Genomic DNA, 19192 nt, shown 5'->3' with positions numbered 1-19192 from the left:
TGGTCTAGGACGTAGTGAGAATTTAAAGTTAAGGAGACAGTGTGATGATCAATGAAGGCAGACTTAGGAAAAGAGGAGGCAGACACAATGATAGAAAAGAAGTAGGGCACTTTTGAGCTCCAAAAGTGCTAAGGAAAGAGGAGCGCAGTTTAACGTCATGTCTCGGGACGACATAAAATCAATAATGAACCAAATAATTCTATATATTTCTTATTTAGAAAACACAGACATATAACTAGAGCACAACATGAGATCAAATGTAATTCCCTAATTGGTAACAGCTTGCTTTGCACTGACCTATGAGGCAGAAAGCTTCGCTGTTGCCCTAACTCCAATGAGTTACTGTGAGCGCTGTCCACACTTTGAACCAGTCATCTACAACAATACCCCCAAAAGTTACATTAGTCATGAGTTATACAGATTATATATATAAAAAAAAGTTATGTTAAAAAGTAAAACAAATATATATGTGCCTTTTTTCACAATGACTCATTTAATCAACTCTCCGATATACAAGAATAGATAATACCACCATTTTTGGACAACGCTCACAATAACTCATTTGTGTTAAGGCAACAGCGATGCTTTCCGTCTCATAGGTCAGTGCAAAACAAACTGTTACCAACTAGAGAATTACATTTTACACATGAAGTTGTTAGATTGTGTGTCTGTGTTTTCTACATATAGATATATTTTTTATGTCTCGCATCGTATCACGTGTTGTTCATGCTTTGTGATTATATAGGTCATTGATTTTGTTGTCCTCTTTTTCAATGGATGCATTTGAAAAGACTATTGATAAACTTCTGGATGCAACGAAAGACTTGATTTTGATTTTAAGAATCGATTATCGATTCCATGATTATGTTTAAGCATACGGAACGCAAGTTGAACGCCTTGAAAATTTCAGTTATTTGTTCATTTAGATATATATCAGGTTTTGTTTTTTAAATAAGTGTGTAATTTTATTTTGTTTCGGTGTTTAATTTTTTGTTTTCATTTGGGGGCCACCAAATTCACTTCGCCTAGGCCTCCAATTACTGAAGGCTGGTCTTGCTGCTTGTAAACTAGTTTTACAATGTAAGAAATAATTGAATTCAGTGAGGAAAAAAAAAAGGATAGGAATGCCTAGATATATGTATATTTTTTAAATTTCTAACTAAATTTTAAAGAATCTTTGTCGGATTTACTTTCTAGGCTGCTCAAGCTTGAATGGCACGCTTTCAGTAAAGGAAAAAAAAAGTAGGCATACATTACCGATTTTGAGAAGAAGGCGATGATCACATTGACATTCTGATTCTCAACTTTTTTGTGGACAACTAAGACCCTGACTAGATGTTTAGAAGATCAGGACTAGATCCTACTTCAGAGGACTAGGACTAAATGTTTACTTACTATAGAAGACCAGGATAAGATGTTTACTTACTATAGAAGACCAGGACTAGATATTTACTTACTATAGAAGACCAGGACTAGATATTTACTTACTATAGAAGACCAGGACTAGTTGTTTAATCCCTTTAGAAGACCAGGACTAGATGTTTACTTCCTTTAGAATACCAGGACTAGATGTTTACTTGCTTTCGAAGACTAGGACTAGATGTTTACTTAATTTAGAAGACCAGGACTAGATGTTTACTTGCTTTAGAAGAGTGTTAAGTTAACAAAAATCGGGAAGAGGAATATTGTGGACGCTATTCATAACGATCCCGACATGGAAGTTGTTCTGACCTCAAAGAGATAACAGTCTCTCTTCACCCCCCTTCTCACAGACATTGGTAATGAAATATGATAAACGAAAAAGAGGTCAGGGGTCAAGGCAAAGCACGTTAGTTTGTTATTTCAAAAGAAGAGAAACAACTAAACAAGAATACTGCCCTTTGACCTTGTGACAGAGAAACCATCCCAGACCACTTTCGCAGTTAACACATTAATCTCATTGATTGAAGAGTCCTACCCCCTCCCCTCCCTCGTTCCCAAACCATCTTCCTCGCACTCCACAATCTCAAAAAACAAGCGTCCATGTAAACACATACACACAGACATTGTGAGCGACTCAACTGATCTCTACAGTAAGCCCCTTTAGTATCAGGGTGACGTGACATTGGTAGCAGCGGAAGGGCGCTCCTACAGGGAAGGGTGCTCCGACAGGCGGCTTTGAAGTGAAAGCCCCGGACGAGGGGAACCACTGAATAGGACTCCAATACCATTTTATAACAAGCCAAATATAATGATCTCTATTTAATCAACTAATTGGTACATTTTGTTGATTCATTCATGTTTCGTTAGGAATTATTAGGAACAATAAATAATTGTGTAAAGTTTCATCTTGATCCGAGTATAGGAAGTGGGAGAAAATATGTACCAGACAGACATACAGACTGTACCAGACAGACATACAGACTGTACCAGACAGACATACAGACTGTACCAGACAGACATACAGACTGTACCGGACAGACATACAGACTGTACCAGACGGACATACAGACTGTACCAGACAGACAGACTTTACCAGACAGACATACAGACTGTACCAGACAGACATACAGACTGTACCAGACAGACATACAGACTGTACCAGACAGACAGACAGACTTTACCAGACAGACATACAGACTGTACCAGACAGACAGACAGACTTTACCAGACAGACATACAGACTGTACCAGACTGACATACAGACTGTACCAGACAGACAGACTGTACCAGACAGACATACAGACTGTACCAGACAGACATACAGACAGAGTGAGTTGATATACAGTTGATATATAAGCTTTGTAAAAACAAACTTGTCTGTGACTGGTTATGTTATGTTTGAAAAAGAGTGAGTTATTTCATTCACTGTGCCCATGAGATGTCACGGTACTTTGAGTGAAGGATAATGACGTGGCCATGAGATGTCACGGTACTTTGAGTGAAGGATAATGACGTGGCCATGAGATGTAACGGTACTTTGAGTGAAGGATAATGACGTGGCCATGTACATGAACAACAAAAAGTTATTACGTAAGGGGTCGTCACTCTCAGCTAAGTAATGTCCAATCTTCAATGTCTCTTATTGAACCTACCAGTTGTGTATCTCAATTCATAGGTCTGATGGACCGAGACCAAACGTTGTAGCATACCTGAACACTGACCAGTGACGTCGCAACCCGTGGGCAGTTTAGACCAATCTTTGCCAAGTCACATTTGAAGTCTCAACCCGTGATGTAGCTATGAGCTATTGATCTAAACTGCCCACAGGTTGCTACGTCGCTGGTCAGTGTTCAGGCTTTCTATAACGTTTGGTCTTGGATGGACTTTCTGCTTGTTATCACAGACACAGACACCAAAATCAACCAGATTTATTGAATCTATTTTAAACTAATAATCCCCAAGTCTGGCAGTGTTGACCCGTGACCAACAAGATCGTGAAAAGACATAAAAATACAGCCACGGTTCCTCCCAATCCTCCCTTGTTCTCCATTAAAGTCAACGCCTATGCTATTCACTTTGCCAGTCAATTCAATAATATGCATTCAGTACGAAGGCTGTAAAGTGAAAGAGTTCATTTCTTCGTTCAATAACTGATTCGACCAACTTTGAAATGGCCAGTTAATTCGGTGAATAAGAAAATGCCATACAAGTGACATACAGATCTAGATGAGACAATAGTAAAAGCAGGGCATGTTGACCATCACAGGGTGACAAGCGAGCAGGTATCACGAGCCAGGTGACAGGAATGTAGTGTCAGCTCATGTAGGAAAGGAAACAGTTGACACTTTAATCTACACGCTATTAGGTTTGAACATTTGAACTTGAATGTGCTTTTCTAACCAACGATTCGAGGGTTGGGAGGGGGAAATAACTCAATAGAGAGGGAAAAAAAGGGGGAGGGGGCAAGGAGAGGAGAAAAAATAAGGAAGAATGATGAGGGTGGGGGCAAGTTGAGCTTAGTGTCGCATTGTTACATTAGCATATCATTAAAGAAGCTAGAAAAGATTTACCTAAACACTATGGAAAAACAGATTCCATTATATTTTCATTTTATATACATTATATATTTATTGATTTATCCAATGATCTATAAACCAGACCTTAGGTGTAATTAAATTGTAATTATTTATTATATAATGAAACACGTAATGACGTATCAAAATGTGTAATTTTATTATTATAATCTAGGAGCGTAACTAGATGGAATGGAAAAGGAAAGGGGGGGGGGGTATAGATTTAAAAAAAGTTTTCATCAATGTAAACCCCCCCCCCCCCCCCCCCCAATGAACAGGATTCGGTGGTGATCTATACAGACGTGATATTCGACATACTATTAATTAGGGTCGGTGACCATCGCATTACAGATTTACAGTTAAGACATTTCCTGTCAGTTACATTATACCAGAAAGTGTCTCTGTGTTTACCTAACCCACAGGGGAAATAACATCATTCGAGATCTATGACGACCATTTTTTTCTCTCAGGCATTAACAGAATGTCAACAATACCACTCAATGCATTATGTCTTCTGGATCTCTGTAGGCCTACCATCTCGACTCTAAGTCTCTATGGTAAATATAAAGTTATCTCTGTGAATACACATCTAGATCTATTTTGGATGAACAGGTAGACTATATTTAGACCTATATTTAAGGGTAGATCTAGATCTATGTATCTCAGGTAGATCTAGTAGGTTCTAAAATCTATATCTAGATTTAAATCTAGAATCTATTTCTGATTCTAGATTAGTTTAGATCGAGCTCAAAGACATATTACATTATTTTACTCTAGGCTCTAGGGTTAATCTAGATCTAGATCTTAAGTTCTCTATTACATAGGCCGTGTTTAAGGTAAATCTACATTTTTATAAGTCAACTGGAGTAGTCTATACACACTGTAGTCTTACCAGAAACAGTAAAATGTTTGTAATAATCCTGATATAGACTGGTTGAAAAACACGCCGGTTCAGTAACAGGACTGGATTCCCCTCTAACACAGCACAAGACAGAACGTTTCGACACGACCAAGCGGCCAGGCGAAGTCTCTCACACAAGCTGTACAAGAGAGTTGCCGGCCCACCTCCTGTTCAAAAGGGAGGGGAGGGGGAACGAAGCCAGCGTTGAAACCAGTGAAGACACTGTAGGGTGGATGACTTGAGGACACTTAGTTTAGGGATCAACTGCTTTGGTACGTGTGTGGGGGGGGGGGGGGGGGGGGGGGGAAGCAAAAAAAAAAAAGGGGTGGTGGTGGAGAAAAAGAACAGAAGAAAGAAAGAAAAAAAAACACGTGCCCATGTTGTTGTTTTAGACTTCGAAATTAATCCACACACTCGCATACAGTTGACCTCAGCGGCATCTCTGTGATCTGTGGAAAAGAAAAAAACTGCTGACCTTCACATCAAGTTGTGATACACATAATTAGAATATTTTTTAAAAAAAACGACTGTTTGTTATGGGAACAAGGATTGGATGTGTATTAATTAAGTCTAGATCTAAGTAAATGTAGAGTATTCATTTAAAAACGAGTTATCCTTGGCTCACTTTAAAACCAGGTGTCAGCGCCACAAAAATGAAGTGGTCTCCCATGCGTCCGTCTCTAGATCACCGCTATCTTTCACCCAATGTTATAGTGCATTTAGTCTTGATTAGATGACTGGTGTCTGTTGGTTCAGTAACAGAAAGACGCAATTTGTTCGAAACTGCTAACCAAGTATAGAGCCAAGTATAGAGCCAAGTATAGAACCAAGTATAGAACCAAGTATAGAACAAAGGACAGAGCCAACTATAGAACCAAGGATAGAGCCAGGTATAGAACCAAGGATAGAGCCAAGTATAGAGCCAAGTATAGAGCCAAGTATAGAACCAAGGATAGAACCAAGGACAGAGCCAACTATAGAACCAAGGATAGAGCCAAGTATAGAACCAAGTATAGAACCAAGTATAGAACCAAGTATAGAGCCAAGTATAGAACCAAGTATAGAACCAAGTATAGAGCCAAGTATAGAACCAAGTATAGAACCAAGTATAGAGCCAAGTATAGAACCAAGTATAGAACCAAGGATAGAACCAAGTATAGAACCAAGGATAGAACCAAGTATAGAACCAAGTATAGAACCAAGTATAGAGCCAAGTATAGAGCCAAGTATAGAACCAAGTATAGAACCAAGGACAGAGCCAACTATAGAACCAAGGATAGAGCCAAGTATAGAACCAAGGATAGAGCCCAGTATAGAGCCAAGTATAGAACCAAGTATAGAACCAAGGACAGAGCCAACTATAGAACCAAGGATAGAGCCAAGTATAGAACCAAGTATAGAACCAAGTATAGAACCAAGTATAGAGCCAAGTATAGAACCAAGTATAGAACCAAGTATAGAGCCAAGTATAGAACCAAGTATAGAACCAAGGATAGAACCAAGTATAGAACCAAGGATAGAACCAAGTATAGAACCAAGTATAGAACCAAGTATAGAGCCAAGTATAGAACCAAGTATAGAATCAAGTATAGAGCCAAGTATAGAACCAAGTATAGAACCAAGTATAGAGCCAAGTATAGAGCCACGTATAGAACCACGTATAGAACCAAGTATAGAGCCAAGTATAGAGCCAAGTATAGAACCAAGTATAGAACCTAGTATAGAACCAAGTATAGAACCAAGTATAGAGCCAAGTATATAACCAAGTATAGAACCAAGTATAGAGCCAAGTATAGAGCCAAGTATAGAACCAAGTATAGAACCAAGTATAGAGCCAAGTATAGAACCAAGTATAGAACCAAGTATAGAGCCAAGTATAGAGCCAAGTATAGAACCAAGTATAGAACCAAGTATAGAACCAAGTATAGAAGCAAGTATAGAGCCAAGTATAGAATCAAGTATAGAACCAAGTATAGAGCCAAGTATAGAGCCAAGTATAGAGCCAATTATAGAACCAAGGATAGAGCCAAGTATAGAACCAAGTATAGAGCCAAGTATGGAGCCAAAGATAGAGCCAAGTATAGAGCCAATTATAGAACCAAGTATAGAACCAAGTATAGAGCCAAGTATAGAGCCAAGTATAGAGCCAAGTATAGAACCAAGTATAGAGCCAAGTATAGAACCAAGTATAGAACCAAGTATAGAACCAAGTATAGAATCAAGTATAGAACCAAGTATAGAGCCAAGTATAGAGCCAAGTATAGAGCCAATTATAGAACCAAGTATAGAGCCAAGGATAGAACCAAGGATAGAGCCAAGTATAGAACCAAGTATAGAACCAAGTATAGAGCCAAGTATAGAACCAAGGATAGAGCCAAGTATAGAACCAAGGATAGAGCCAAGTATAGAGCCAAGTATAGAATCAAGTATAGAACCAAGTATAGAGCCAAGTATAGAACCAAAGATAGAGCCAAGTATAGAGCCAAGGATAGAACCAAGGATAGAACCAAGGATAGAGCCAAGTATAGAACCAAGGATAGAACCAAGTATAGAACCAAGGATAGAGCCAAGTATAGAACCAAGGATAGAGCCAAGTATAGAGCCAAGTATAGAATCACGTATAGAACCAAGTATAGAGCCAAGTATAGAACCAAAGATAGAGCCAAGTATAGAGCCAAGGATAGAACCAAGGATAGAACCAAGGATAGAGCCAAGTATAGAACCAAGTATAGAGCCAAGTATAGAACCAAAGATAGAGCCAAGTATAGAGCCAAGGATAGAGCCAAGTATAGAGCCAAGTATAGAGCCAATTATAGAACCAAGTATAGAGCCAAGGATAGAACCAAGGATAGAGCCAAGTATAGAACCAAGTATAGAACCAAGTATAGAGCCAAGTATAGAACCAAGGATAGAGCCAAGTATAGAACCAAGGATAGAGCCAAGTATAGAGCCAAGTATAGAATCAAGTATAGAACCAAGTATAGAGCCAAGTATAGAACCAAAGATAGAGCCAAGTATAGAGCCAAGGATAGAACCAAGGATAGAACCAAGGATAGAGCCAAGTATAGAACCAAGGATAGAACCAAGTATAGAACCAAGGATAGAGCCAAGTATAGAACCAAGGATAGAGCCAAGTATAGAGCCAAGTATAGAATCAAGTATAGAACCAAGTATAGAGCCAAGTATAGAACCAAAGATAGAGCCAAGTATAGAGCCAAGGATAGAACCAAGGATAGAACCAAGGATAGAGCCAAGTATAGAACCAGGTATAGAGCCAAGTATAGAACCAAAGATAGAGCCAAGTATAGAGCCAAGGATAGAACCAATGATAGAGCCAAGTATAGAACCAAGTATAGAACCAAGTATAGAGCCAAGTATAGAGCCAAGTATAGAACCAAGGATAGAGCCAAGTATAGAACCAAGGATAGAGCCAAGTATAGAGCCAAGTATAGAATCAAGTATAGAACCAAGTATAGAGCCAAGTATAGAACCAAAGATAGAGCCAAGTATAGAGCCAAGGATAGAACCAAGGATAGAACCAAGGATAGAGCCAAGTATAGAACCAAGGATAGAACCAAGTATAGAACCAAGGATAGAGCCAAGTATAGAACCAAGGATAGAGCCAAGTATAGAGCCAAGTATAGAATCAAGTATAGAACCAAGTATAGAGCCAAGTATAGAACCAAAGATAGAGCCAAGTATAGAGCCAAGGATAGAACCAAGGATAGAACCAAGGATAGAGCCAAGTATAGAACCAAGGATAGAACCAAGGATAGAGCCAATTATAGAACCAATGATAGAACTAAGGATAGAACCAAGGATAGAAACAAGGATAAAACCAAGGATAGAGCCAAGTATAGAACCAAGGATAGAACCAAGGATAGAGCCAAGTAAAGAACCAAGGATAAAACCAAGGATAGAGCCAAGTATAGAAACAAGGATATATATATAAGTTGTAGTTTATTTTATCAAGTATAGGGACAGATTACATAATGATCATTTTTGTATTGACTCTCTATTGTCAAACAGTGCTTTGATCAATCATGTACATTCATTCAACACTCTTCTGTTTAGGATCATGTTCATGATTGGCTCGCTATTTGAGAGATGCAGCGCTAATGGCAAGGCAACAGTGATCCAAGTTTTTATGTTGTCAGTTCAACACATTGGCTTTTAGAATCCAGAGAACGTCATTGCTAGTACAAACATTGTTGACATCACGGAAATTGTTTTACAAGAGTTGCGTCCCATTTCGTACTTGTCCCTCTTTCTGGTATGACAAAATATTGCCACGTGTGGATTGAAGTTCAAAAATAAATTGTTTTTAGGTAGTAGACCTATTGTTACTTATGAAAACGAAATTAGTAAAATGTTAATAACATTTATCTTATCTTATATTATATTATCTTATATATTACAGACGCTACTTAAAAAAAGAAGATAATTACGTCCTACACATTTCATGTGTCAATGTAGTCTGCTAAGTCGTTGGTTTTCCTGGCTGATTCAGGCAACCCATTCCATTCTCTAATAGCACTAGGGAAGAAAGGAGAACTTGCACGAATTTGTTCTAGCGTACAGAATAGGAAATGTGCCTTGTGTCTTTCTGAGTATTTCATTAGGTTTTGTTTTTCTGTTTGTAAGCTATGGTTCAATGTTTTATGTGTTATAGCTAGTTTACTTTTTATTCTTCTGTTCTGAAGTGTCTCTAAGTTTAGTGATTTTACTCATGGTGTTACTCAGTTTTTCCAATTGTACGTAGTAGCCGTTCCTTTGCTGTTTGATAATTACTCCGACTCATGCAAATCTTTAACAAAACGGTCCATTTATCTTCGAGGAAAGCCAATTCTTTCATTTCGATTTCAAACTTCTTTAGGAAAATATCTATGGTCTATTTTATTCTCATCAAATAGTGCACTTTTATATTTCGCTAATCTATTTCCAGACACGTCATTATTCTTTCCAGTACCTACAGCAAGCTTATTCTTTTTCTATTGACAATTTTTCCTTCTCTATGGCTAACCTCTCTTTCTCCATAGCTAGCTTCTCTTTCTCTATTTCCTTATCCGTAGCTAATTTCTCTTTATGTATAGCTAACTTCTCTTTCTTTTTTTCTCTATATCGATAGCCAACTTCTCTCTCTCTCTAATTCTTTACCCATGCCATCTAGATAGTCGACGTGTCAAAAAAAAAAACAAACAACAACTAACAAATACAAACTTAAACTCTATAGCCATATCACATGGTCTCAGGGTTTACAAAGACCTTTTTTCAGGGAACAGTACCAGGGGAAAAAAAAGAAGAGGAAGGCAGAGAAAACGATGGGAAGACAACTTAAACGAATGGACGGGCCTGTCATTGAAAGAAGATCTATCCAAGGCAAAAGACGGAAAGAAATGGAGAAAGACGGTCAACAGATCTTGTGTGGTACCCAACGGTTCAACTAGGTGAAAGTGAAGGTGAAGATAGTCGACGTCTGCCATAACACGGACTAAGAAGAATGTCAGTAAACAGTGAGTAAAGATTCATTCAAATCTATCACAAGCTGCCCCCTCCTCCCTGGGGAATTTCCCCATTCCGAATCGTCTTCCTTCAAAAGTTATGTCATACTTTCTCTCTTCTAATGTTGTAGTGCTGGATACATTCAGTGGACATTGAGATTTCTCATGATTACAAGTGCGTTACGAAGGATCAAAGGAGAAATGACAAATATATGCGCGATAAATATAATACATGTAGATTTATTCATGACTTATTCATAGTGGCTTGCCTGGTCTAGTTTTAGATCGCGTTATTTGGTCTCATAAGAACCTGTTCCTAGAGTTACAATACCTGATAAATAGAGAAATTATCTATCTATCTATCTATCTATCTATCTATCTATCTATCTATCTATCTATCTATCTATCTATCTATCTATCTATCTATCTATCTATCTATCTATCTGTTTTTTAAAGAATGTCGATCTATATGTCTGGCAATTTACGTCTCGAGAGATGTTCTCTTTGCCTTGAGTCACAAGTCGTGCATTCAGAGGAATCAGGGGGCTGCATCATATTCAGCCTCACCGGGCCGGGAAAGGGGGGGGGGAAGACTACATCATAACTAGCCTATCTCCTGCACCAGTTGTGCTCCTCTTTTTCCGCCCCGACCCTTCATGTTGGCCCTCCCCAGCTGTTGATATGAATTATGAAACGCCCTCGTGTCACATAAATATTGAGATCTCTAGTAGATCTTACGCCCTCGTGTCCGCCTGTAAATCCTCATACATTGCTCGGCACGCTAAAGATAGATTTATCCTTCAATCATTGCTAACACTATTCGCATCAAGGTCTTCTCTCGCTAATCCCATTCTATTAATTAGTCTCACCTTTCTGTGCGCACTCTCCGTTTCAACTCCACATTGTGTGGATGTCCGGGATGTCAATAACGATTAGGACGCCCCGATACTGAATGAACAAGATTTGTGTCTGCTCTATGACTGGCTGGGTGAGAGACCCGACAACAGCTCTTGTGGACAATATTTATGTCTTGGAAAAGTGAACGAGTCTTTGAGTCTTGAAGACGAGGGCCAGTATTAGACTTAATAATATATTTTTGTTAAATTTTGAAAGTTATTGTTTGCATTATTAATATGTTTTTTAAAAAAATATTTCTTAATGCCAATATGGAATGTTGAAATACAACTTTATCCCACAACTTCAAGTGTCTATTAGAATTTTGTTTTAACTTTTTTTTTCTCTCTGCCAATCATGTCAATGAATTGATCACCTTATTGTTTTTAAGTAGTTACGATCACTAGGGAAAACTCAATCTGTCTCAGTTTCCTCTGCTGTCCTCTCTTCCTCAATCTGTCTCAGTTTCCTCTGCTGTCCTTTCTTCCTCAATCTGTCTCAGTTTTCTCTGCTGTCCTCTCTTCCTCAATCTGTCTCAGTTTCCTCTGCTGTCTTCTCTTCCTCAATCTGTCTCAGTTTCCTCTGCTGTCCTTTCTTCCTCAATCTGTCTCAGTTTCCTCTGCTGTCCTTTCTTCCTCAATCTGTCTCAGTTTCCTCTGCTGTCCTTTCTTCCTCAATCTGTCTCAGTTTCCTCTGCTGTCCTTTCTTCCTCAATCTGTCTCAGTTTCCTCTGCTGTCCTTTCTTCCTCAATCTGTCTCAGTTTCCTCTGCTGTCCTTTCTTCCTCAATCTGTCTCAGTTTCCTCTGCTGTCCTTTCTTCCTCAATCTGTCTCAGTTTCCTCTGCTGTCCTTTCTTCCTCAATCTGTCTCAGTTTCCTCTGCTTTCTTCCTCAATCTGTCTCAGTTTCCTCTGCTTTCTTCCTCAATCTGTCTCAGTTTCCTCTCCTTTCTTCCTCAATCTGTCTCAGTTTCCTCTGCTGTCCTTTCTTCCTCAATCTGTCTCAGTTTCCTCTGCTGTCCTTTCTTCCTCAATCTGTCTCAGTTTCCTCTGCTGTCCTTTCTTCCTCAATCTGTCTCAGTTTCCTCTGCTGTCCTTTCTTCCTCAATCTGTCTCAGTTTCCTCTGCTGTCCTTTCTTCCTCAATCTGTCTCAGTTTCCTCTGCTGTCCTTTCTTCCTCAATCTGTCTCAGTTTCCTCTGCTGTCCTTTCTTCCTCAATCTGTCTCAGTTTCCTCTGCTGTCCTTTCTTCCTCAATCTGTCTCAGTTTCCTCTGCTGTCCTTTCTTCCTCAATCTGTCTCAGTTTCCTCTGCTGTCCTTTCTTCCTCAATCTGTCTCAGTTTCCTCTGCTGTCCTTTCTTCCTCAATCTGTCTCAGTTTCCTCTGCTGTCCTTTCTTCCTCAATCTGTCTCAGTTTCCTCTGCTGTCCTTTCTTCCTCAATCTGTCTCAGTTTCCTCTGCTTTCTTCCTCAATCTGTCTCAGTTTCCTCTCCTTTCTTCCTCAATCTGTCTCAGTTTCCTCTGCTGTCCTTTCTTCCTCAATCTGTCTCAGTTTCCTCTGCTGTCCTTTCTTCCTCAATCTGTCTCAGTTTCCTCTGCTGTCCTTTCTTCCTCAATCTGTCTCAGTTTCCTCTGCTGTCCTTTCTTCCTCAATCTGTCTCAGTTTCCTCTGCTGTTCTTCTTCCACACTCGCCCCCCTCCCATAATCCAAACGTCACAAATTTTATTTATTTTTACTTTTCTTGTTGAATGAGAGGTTTTATTAGATCTTTGAACAAGTTTTATATGGCTGCCTGGTCGTGTGGTATGCACTTTGAACAATCGTCAGGATGGTCTTAAGTTCGAACCTGGTCCATGTTCATCCTCAGATCGTTCTAACCTTCATTCCTACTTGACCTCATGGTGAAACATTTTGGTTTTAACGTGACAAGGTTCACTTTATCTTTTTTTTAACACTGCTTGAATGAAAATGTTTCTTTGTATTCAGTAAAGAGTGGAATAAAAGACACACACACACACATATATATATATAATATCAGGTCTGTGAGTTGAACAAATAAATAATCGTACGTAAACATTTTGAGCACCGTCTTATGTAGAAGTTCCAGTACTCATGTCCTTGTCAAATCATGAGATGGACTGTTACAGAAAAACTTGATTGCTCAGAGGGTTACTGAAAAGACTCCATGCTAAAATAAAGTTTTACAAGAAATACTACATTGTATAAATAGAATAGAAAATGATATAGACTTCCATTAGCTTCATAAAAAAGAAATTGATTAGTAGAAAAAAGTTAATTTTTTTCACTTTTAAAAAAATATAAAACATGTTTTATATTTTAAATAAACATTTTATCAGGAGAGTTACGTAAAATTTTTTATTTGAGCCCACAGGATAATTTGGCATCGTTGGACGAATGTTGCAGAGGACTCTAGTTTGAGGACCCATGTTCTAGAGTGTGAATCTCTCAGAATCAGATTGAACGACACATATTGACGTGACAATCTAGTTTTTGTAACAATTGTAATACTAACCATTTAACCAACCAACCAGCCAACCAAAACAAACAACTAACCAACAGACTGAGCAACTTTTTATTTTATATCAAACATGTACTGAAAAGAACACATTCTAAATTTAGGTTACTATAAAACTTTTATTAGTTACTTTCAGCAAGCATCTTTAAAGTGAACAGACGTTCTCAACATTCTGATTCCACTCCATACCCTTCCAGTTGATTCCTCATGGGTGGTACGCTTGAGGAAGGGGTGGTGTCTGATGCTTGCCAGACTTTTGTAATTGGTTACATAGGAATGGGGGAGGGGGGGGTAATTCAGAATGAGGAAACAAACAAAAAAATACTGCCCTAGAAGCCTGACGAGAAATTAAAGTAACCAACAAATAGCAAACAAGAAATCGATTATTGACACGCGTGCTAGTAATTAAATGAAAGGCCTCGAAAGGTCAGACGATGTCATCAGGAGACACGTGCAGACAAGTTCCGGTACTATCTCCTGTTTACGGCAGGGTAGCGCCATTACGAACTGCGCAAAAATATCACTCAAACAGTTTGTGATGGTCAATTAGAGGTACATGAAAATATCGCTCGAAAATGTGTGTGTGTCAGTTTCAAAATGAGCCTTGTACTTCAAGATATTTCTTTAAGATACACTTTCTAATATATAAAGCACAATGTAAGGAGTTTATATACATGTATATATGTTATTTATAGAAATCAAAACCATTTGACCAATCTTGATAAAATTTGACATGAATATTTCTTAGATCGCGGTGCATGTAAAATGTGTCTCCCTACAACAAGAACACATGTGTTCCGCGAGGCGTGACTAGCGGTTCCGCGAACAATTGGAGTAATTAATTATCACAGTAAATGCAGAACAGAAAAATGGATTTTATTAGCTCTGCTTCGAAACGGAAAAAAAATTACATTTCTATGAACAGTATGAACTTTGAACTGCTCTCGATTTGACTCTAATTTGATACAAATTTACAAAGATCTAACATTGAGTATCACAGTCCTATACTCTAAATCAAGCAATTCTTAATATATATATATTTATATATATATATAAATTTTAATTTTATTTCCAAAACGGCTCTAAGGATCCTCTTTAATTAAAATTTCAAGGTATATGTATATAAAATGTATATAAAATGAGAAAAAGAATCTTAACTCGTTGGCTACAAGAGGAAAAAATCGAGGTCGACCGTTATATCAGTTTTAAAATGTTTGAAAATGTTGGATATTGGAACTTAGCTTATCAATATCGTGCCTCGGTTCCTGATATAAAGTAGTTCTGCTTTTCAATACTCAATACAATCAAGGTGATTAAACTTTAATTTATCGAATGCTTGTATCTGTATTTTATTTTAGTTTTTTATTTGAAATTAAATAACAATGCTCAATTTAGAATATGGTTAAATTATTGAAACAAATAGGAAATAATCCAACCTAAAACATAATCAAAGTGTTCCGTTCAATTCTCAGAATGTGCGAAGTGTTCCGCTAGAGAAAAAGTCTGGGAAGCACTGACCCTAATTAATTTATTAAATCCTTGAGAAATGTCGTCTGCTACTCATTTGTGATCTGTTTCGTCTGCGTTTGGTTATTACATCAAATAAAAAAAAATAAACTAAAGTGCAACCAATACGATTTCCTTTCATTTAAAAACAGCTACGTGTAGATTTCAAACTTCGCCACCTGCTTTACTTTAATGTCCACATCAGTCAAACGCCTGCCGGTCATACAATACTTGCTGTGTTATTTTAATGTCCACATCCATCTGACGGTCATACAATACTTGCTGTGTTAGTTCATTTCTTTGAAATGGTTATTATATGTTATCGACTCCCTCCACTTGTTTGATCAGCTGATGTAGTCTCTACAGGCTGCCAATCCAATACCACTTCAATCAGATACACAAGAAAACATGACGTTTACAAATACAATGTTCTGGACCAGGTGTACAGTTTCAATAAATCAGCGGTGTACTTTAACATGTGACTACATAAGTTGTATCTATCTATCTATCTATCTATCTATCTATCTATCTATCTATCTATCTATCTATCTATCTATCTATCTATCTATCTATCTGTCTGTCTGTCTGTCTGTTTATCTATCTATCTATCTATTTTAAAATGCTTATTATAATGAACTCTTAAGTATTATCAAATGTGCTGTATCTGTTCCCTTTAGTAAACCTGACGACAGCTTGATTCTGACCCTGTTTATTTCATTTGGTGTGTGTCAAACCTTCAAGCAGTTTCCATGATGCATTGCTACTTTCTCTGATCATCTGTTTTATATTTCGTCTCTTGTTTATTATCAATTACACTTCCTTCAGATCGTTTTAATGACGACATAACTTCTGAAACACCCCAGCAAGGAGTAGCACAGAGGGAGTGACTGCAACAATTGAAAGTCAGCGATTGTCGGATTGAAGGATACGTTATTCAACGAAATATATATATATATATATATTTATTTATATATAGATATTTATATATAGATATATATTATATAAAGCAGAATGTTTGGCGTATGTATGTAGGACCTATGTATGTATGTTTTTGTATGTCCCCGTATAGAAATAAAAACCGCTTTACCAATCTTGATAAAACTTGGCAGAAATGTTCCTTGGGTACCAACTTAGACCGTAGTGTATGTATTGTGGCTCTAAAACAAACTTAAGACCCTCAAAAAAAAAAAAAAAGACCAACTCTATTACAGCTATAGTAATTTATGGATCTAGGCCATGTTTACAATGAGAAAAGATCGAAAAGGTTTAGATCTAAATCTAATTTTAAGAAATACACTTTGCGCAGTTAGTTTTTTACTTTGACACATGAAAATACAAAAGAAGGTCCATTGATTTCAATATATAATAAAATTAACCTTCAATTTTGTGTTTTATTAGTTCCTTATATCTGTGACTACAGATTTCATGACGAACATTCTTTCATTAGACAATACTGTAATGTTACACATCTAAAACTCTAAGATGATAAAACTTCTCTTCGCACAGATAGTTTTATACTTTAATACATGAACATACTCATTATCGTCCATTCATTTCATATTTTGATCAAATTAACATTCAAATTTGGTTTTCTAAAGCATTTTTAATACATTCGTTTATGAAAGCTGCGAAGCCGAGTTGAGATGGGCCTAGATCTATATTCATTCATGAATCGCGAACTAAAAATTATTCCGTTTAATTGTTTACTTTATTACCCCATTCATTTAACAAATCGGGTAAACCCGTTTTTAATTGTACTATTAATCTATCGCTCTTTTCGTTTTTAATAGATATGCATGTGTCGGCTTCGGGTAAACCCATTTTCGCACTAATTTTATTTTCGTAGCGGAAGAGAAAAAAACTTGAAAGGATCATTAGCTAAGTTTAACATACATCTAAATCCAATCCACTAGATTAGTAAACACAAACTTAGACCCGCAGGCCGCGGGTAATGTCAGGCTAGTATATATATATATTATATATATATATGTCATAAAACTGTCAACCTTTAAGAAGGTGTTATAAACAACTTTCATTAGCAGTTAGCTATAACAGCAATCCACAATGCTCTCCGTCCTTCACTGAAGATATTTGGATTGAATATATGCAGGACATGTAGGACATGTAGGCCTATTTAAAACAATAGCTACGCCACTGCATACAATTATTTTTTCAACATCAACTAAAATAAAACTTAAAAAATTGTGAGAATGTCAGGACTAACTTTTTTGTTACTAGGAGTTTATTTGGTCACAATTTCATTCTAGCTTTTAACAATTGTTCATGTTTGGAGATTTGTTTCATCCACAGGGCCGATCCTACAGGTTGCGGGCCCCTATGCGAAACGGATTGCGCGGGGCCTACTTTGGGTTGTGATAAGGATAATAAGTGAAAATTAAGATTTTGCATTAAAAAATTAATTTGTCTTTGCATTTTATTCATACTTTACTAAGTACAAAATCACGGTGAAATTAACTTTACGAGCCATCTACAATAGATAGTAGTTTTCCAACAAAAATCCGATAAACATTCAGATCTGCCGTTCTATTTACTATCGACTCTCAAAATATCGCTTTTTTTTTTGTTTTTTTTTTCGTATAAGAGGTCGAGATAGATTTAGATCTATATTTGTATGCTAATGACTATTGAAGTAAATTAAGTATTTGAAGTTCTTGTTTGGTTAAAATTTAGCTTATTATTACATTTTTATGAAATGAAAGCTGACAATGTCTTTTTTTTTTGAAAGCACGAGTAGGATCGGCGTTTTCCATATTGAATGACATCAAAATGACAATTTTTGTCCGTTTTAAGATTTGCATCAGTTTTCAGAAGATTTTAATAATTTCAGGACATTTTCATGACTTTTTCTTATATTTTATAATTTCAGGAGAATTCCAGGAACCCTTTAATAATAAGTTAAAATTGTTTAATTTAATAATTTACACCTAGAATTCGCATCGCGCGGGCCTATGAAAGTGCGGGGCCCACTGCGGCCGCATAGGTTACAGTGGCCTAAGACCGGCCCTGTTCATCCATACAATGACATACACAATTATTTAGATGTAGAATTCTAGTATCTGTTCGATAAGGTTTGATTATTCATCTAAAAAATTTCCATTTCATCTTTTTGCTTTTTGACTAATCAACTTGGTGTTTTCTTTGTGTGCGCCACATCTGGACATTTAGATATAAACAAAACAAAACAGGACAATATAAAGCTTGTGATGTAGATTTGATTGGATCATTTGAACTGTGTCCCGTCATGCCTAAATAACAAAGAAACGTTTCGCCAATAGATTGTTGTTGTCTTCCAGTGGCGTAGCTAGGGTGGGGGGAGGGGGGGGGGTTAAATTTGAAAATCCCCCCCCCGGGCCCCCACTTAAGGGAGTCCCCCAAATGCGTGTCCGAAATTTGTTTTTACATTAAACATTACGCCATTATCTCATGTCATGATGTCGAATGTCAAAATGCAGGGGGCCCTAAAGAGGTCAAGCCCCTGGGCCCCCCAATCCCTAGCTACGCCACTGTTGTCTTCACTTTTATTCTCACAGTGACGTGGAAGTCTTTTGAACTTCAATATTCCGATGTTGTGTGACAGAGTAAATGTGTAATTAGCATTTAATAACCAGGAAAACAACAATATTTTGTCCAATGTTTCCTTCACAACACTGTATTTGTGCCTGACAATCATGGTGTGGGTGTGGCCAGGTAAATGTTAGTACGTGAAGCTAACATTCAAAACATTGCAGTTGCCCGTTGGAGACAATGACGAGAAAATCAAAGTAACATTGATGTTTAGGTCTAGAAGTCCCATCATTTGAAAGAACAAAGGTTTTGTTGAGTTTATTTATCATCGCCTG

The 19192-nt window shown here is 37.4% G+C and overlaps 2 protein-coding genes across 3 annotated transcripts in view; one reads left to right on the top strand and one right to left on the bottom strand.

The window, feature by feature from the left end:
- Window positions 1-5042, bottom strand: part of LOC106060870 (extracellular serine/threonine protein CG31145-like) — a 70712-nt gene extending 65670 nt beyond the window's left edge. The window contains exon 1 of one of the 2 annotated variants that reach the window (XM_013218895.2): window positions 4888-5042. The gene's annotated coding sequence lies outside the window, so the exon portion shown is untranslated. The remainder of the gene's footprint in view (window positions 1-4887) is intronic. The other variant, XM_056020697.1, reaches the window with a different exon arrangement.
- Window positions 5043-5549: 507 nt separating this feature from the next.
- LOC106061577 (adhesive plaque matrix protein-like) lies at window positions 5550-8790 on the top strand. The gene is made up of 3 exons (XM_056021199.1): window positions 5550-5609; window positions 5692-6578; window positions 6669-8790. Exons 1-3 carry the CDS (start codon window positions 5550-5552, stop codon window positions 8788-8790), a joined length of 3069 nt encoding a protein of 1022 aa, XP_055877174.1.
- The last annotated feature ends 10402 nt before the right edge of the window (window positions 8791-19192 follow it).

This window comes from Biomphalaria glabrata, chromosome 2 (genome assembly GCF_947242115.1).
Source record: "Biomphalaria glabrata chromosome 2, xgBioGlab47.1, whole genome shotgun sequence".
Classification (NCBI taxonomy): Eukaryota; Metazoa; Mollusca; class Gastropoda; family Planorbidae; genus Biomphalaria; species Biomphalaria glabrata.
This window is presented reverse-complemented; position numbering and strand designations above follow the sequence as displayed.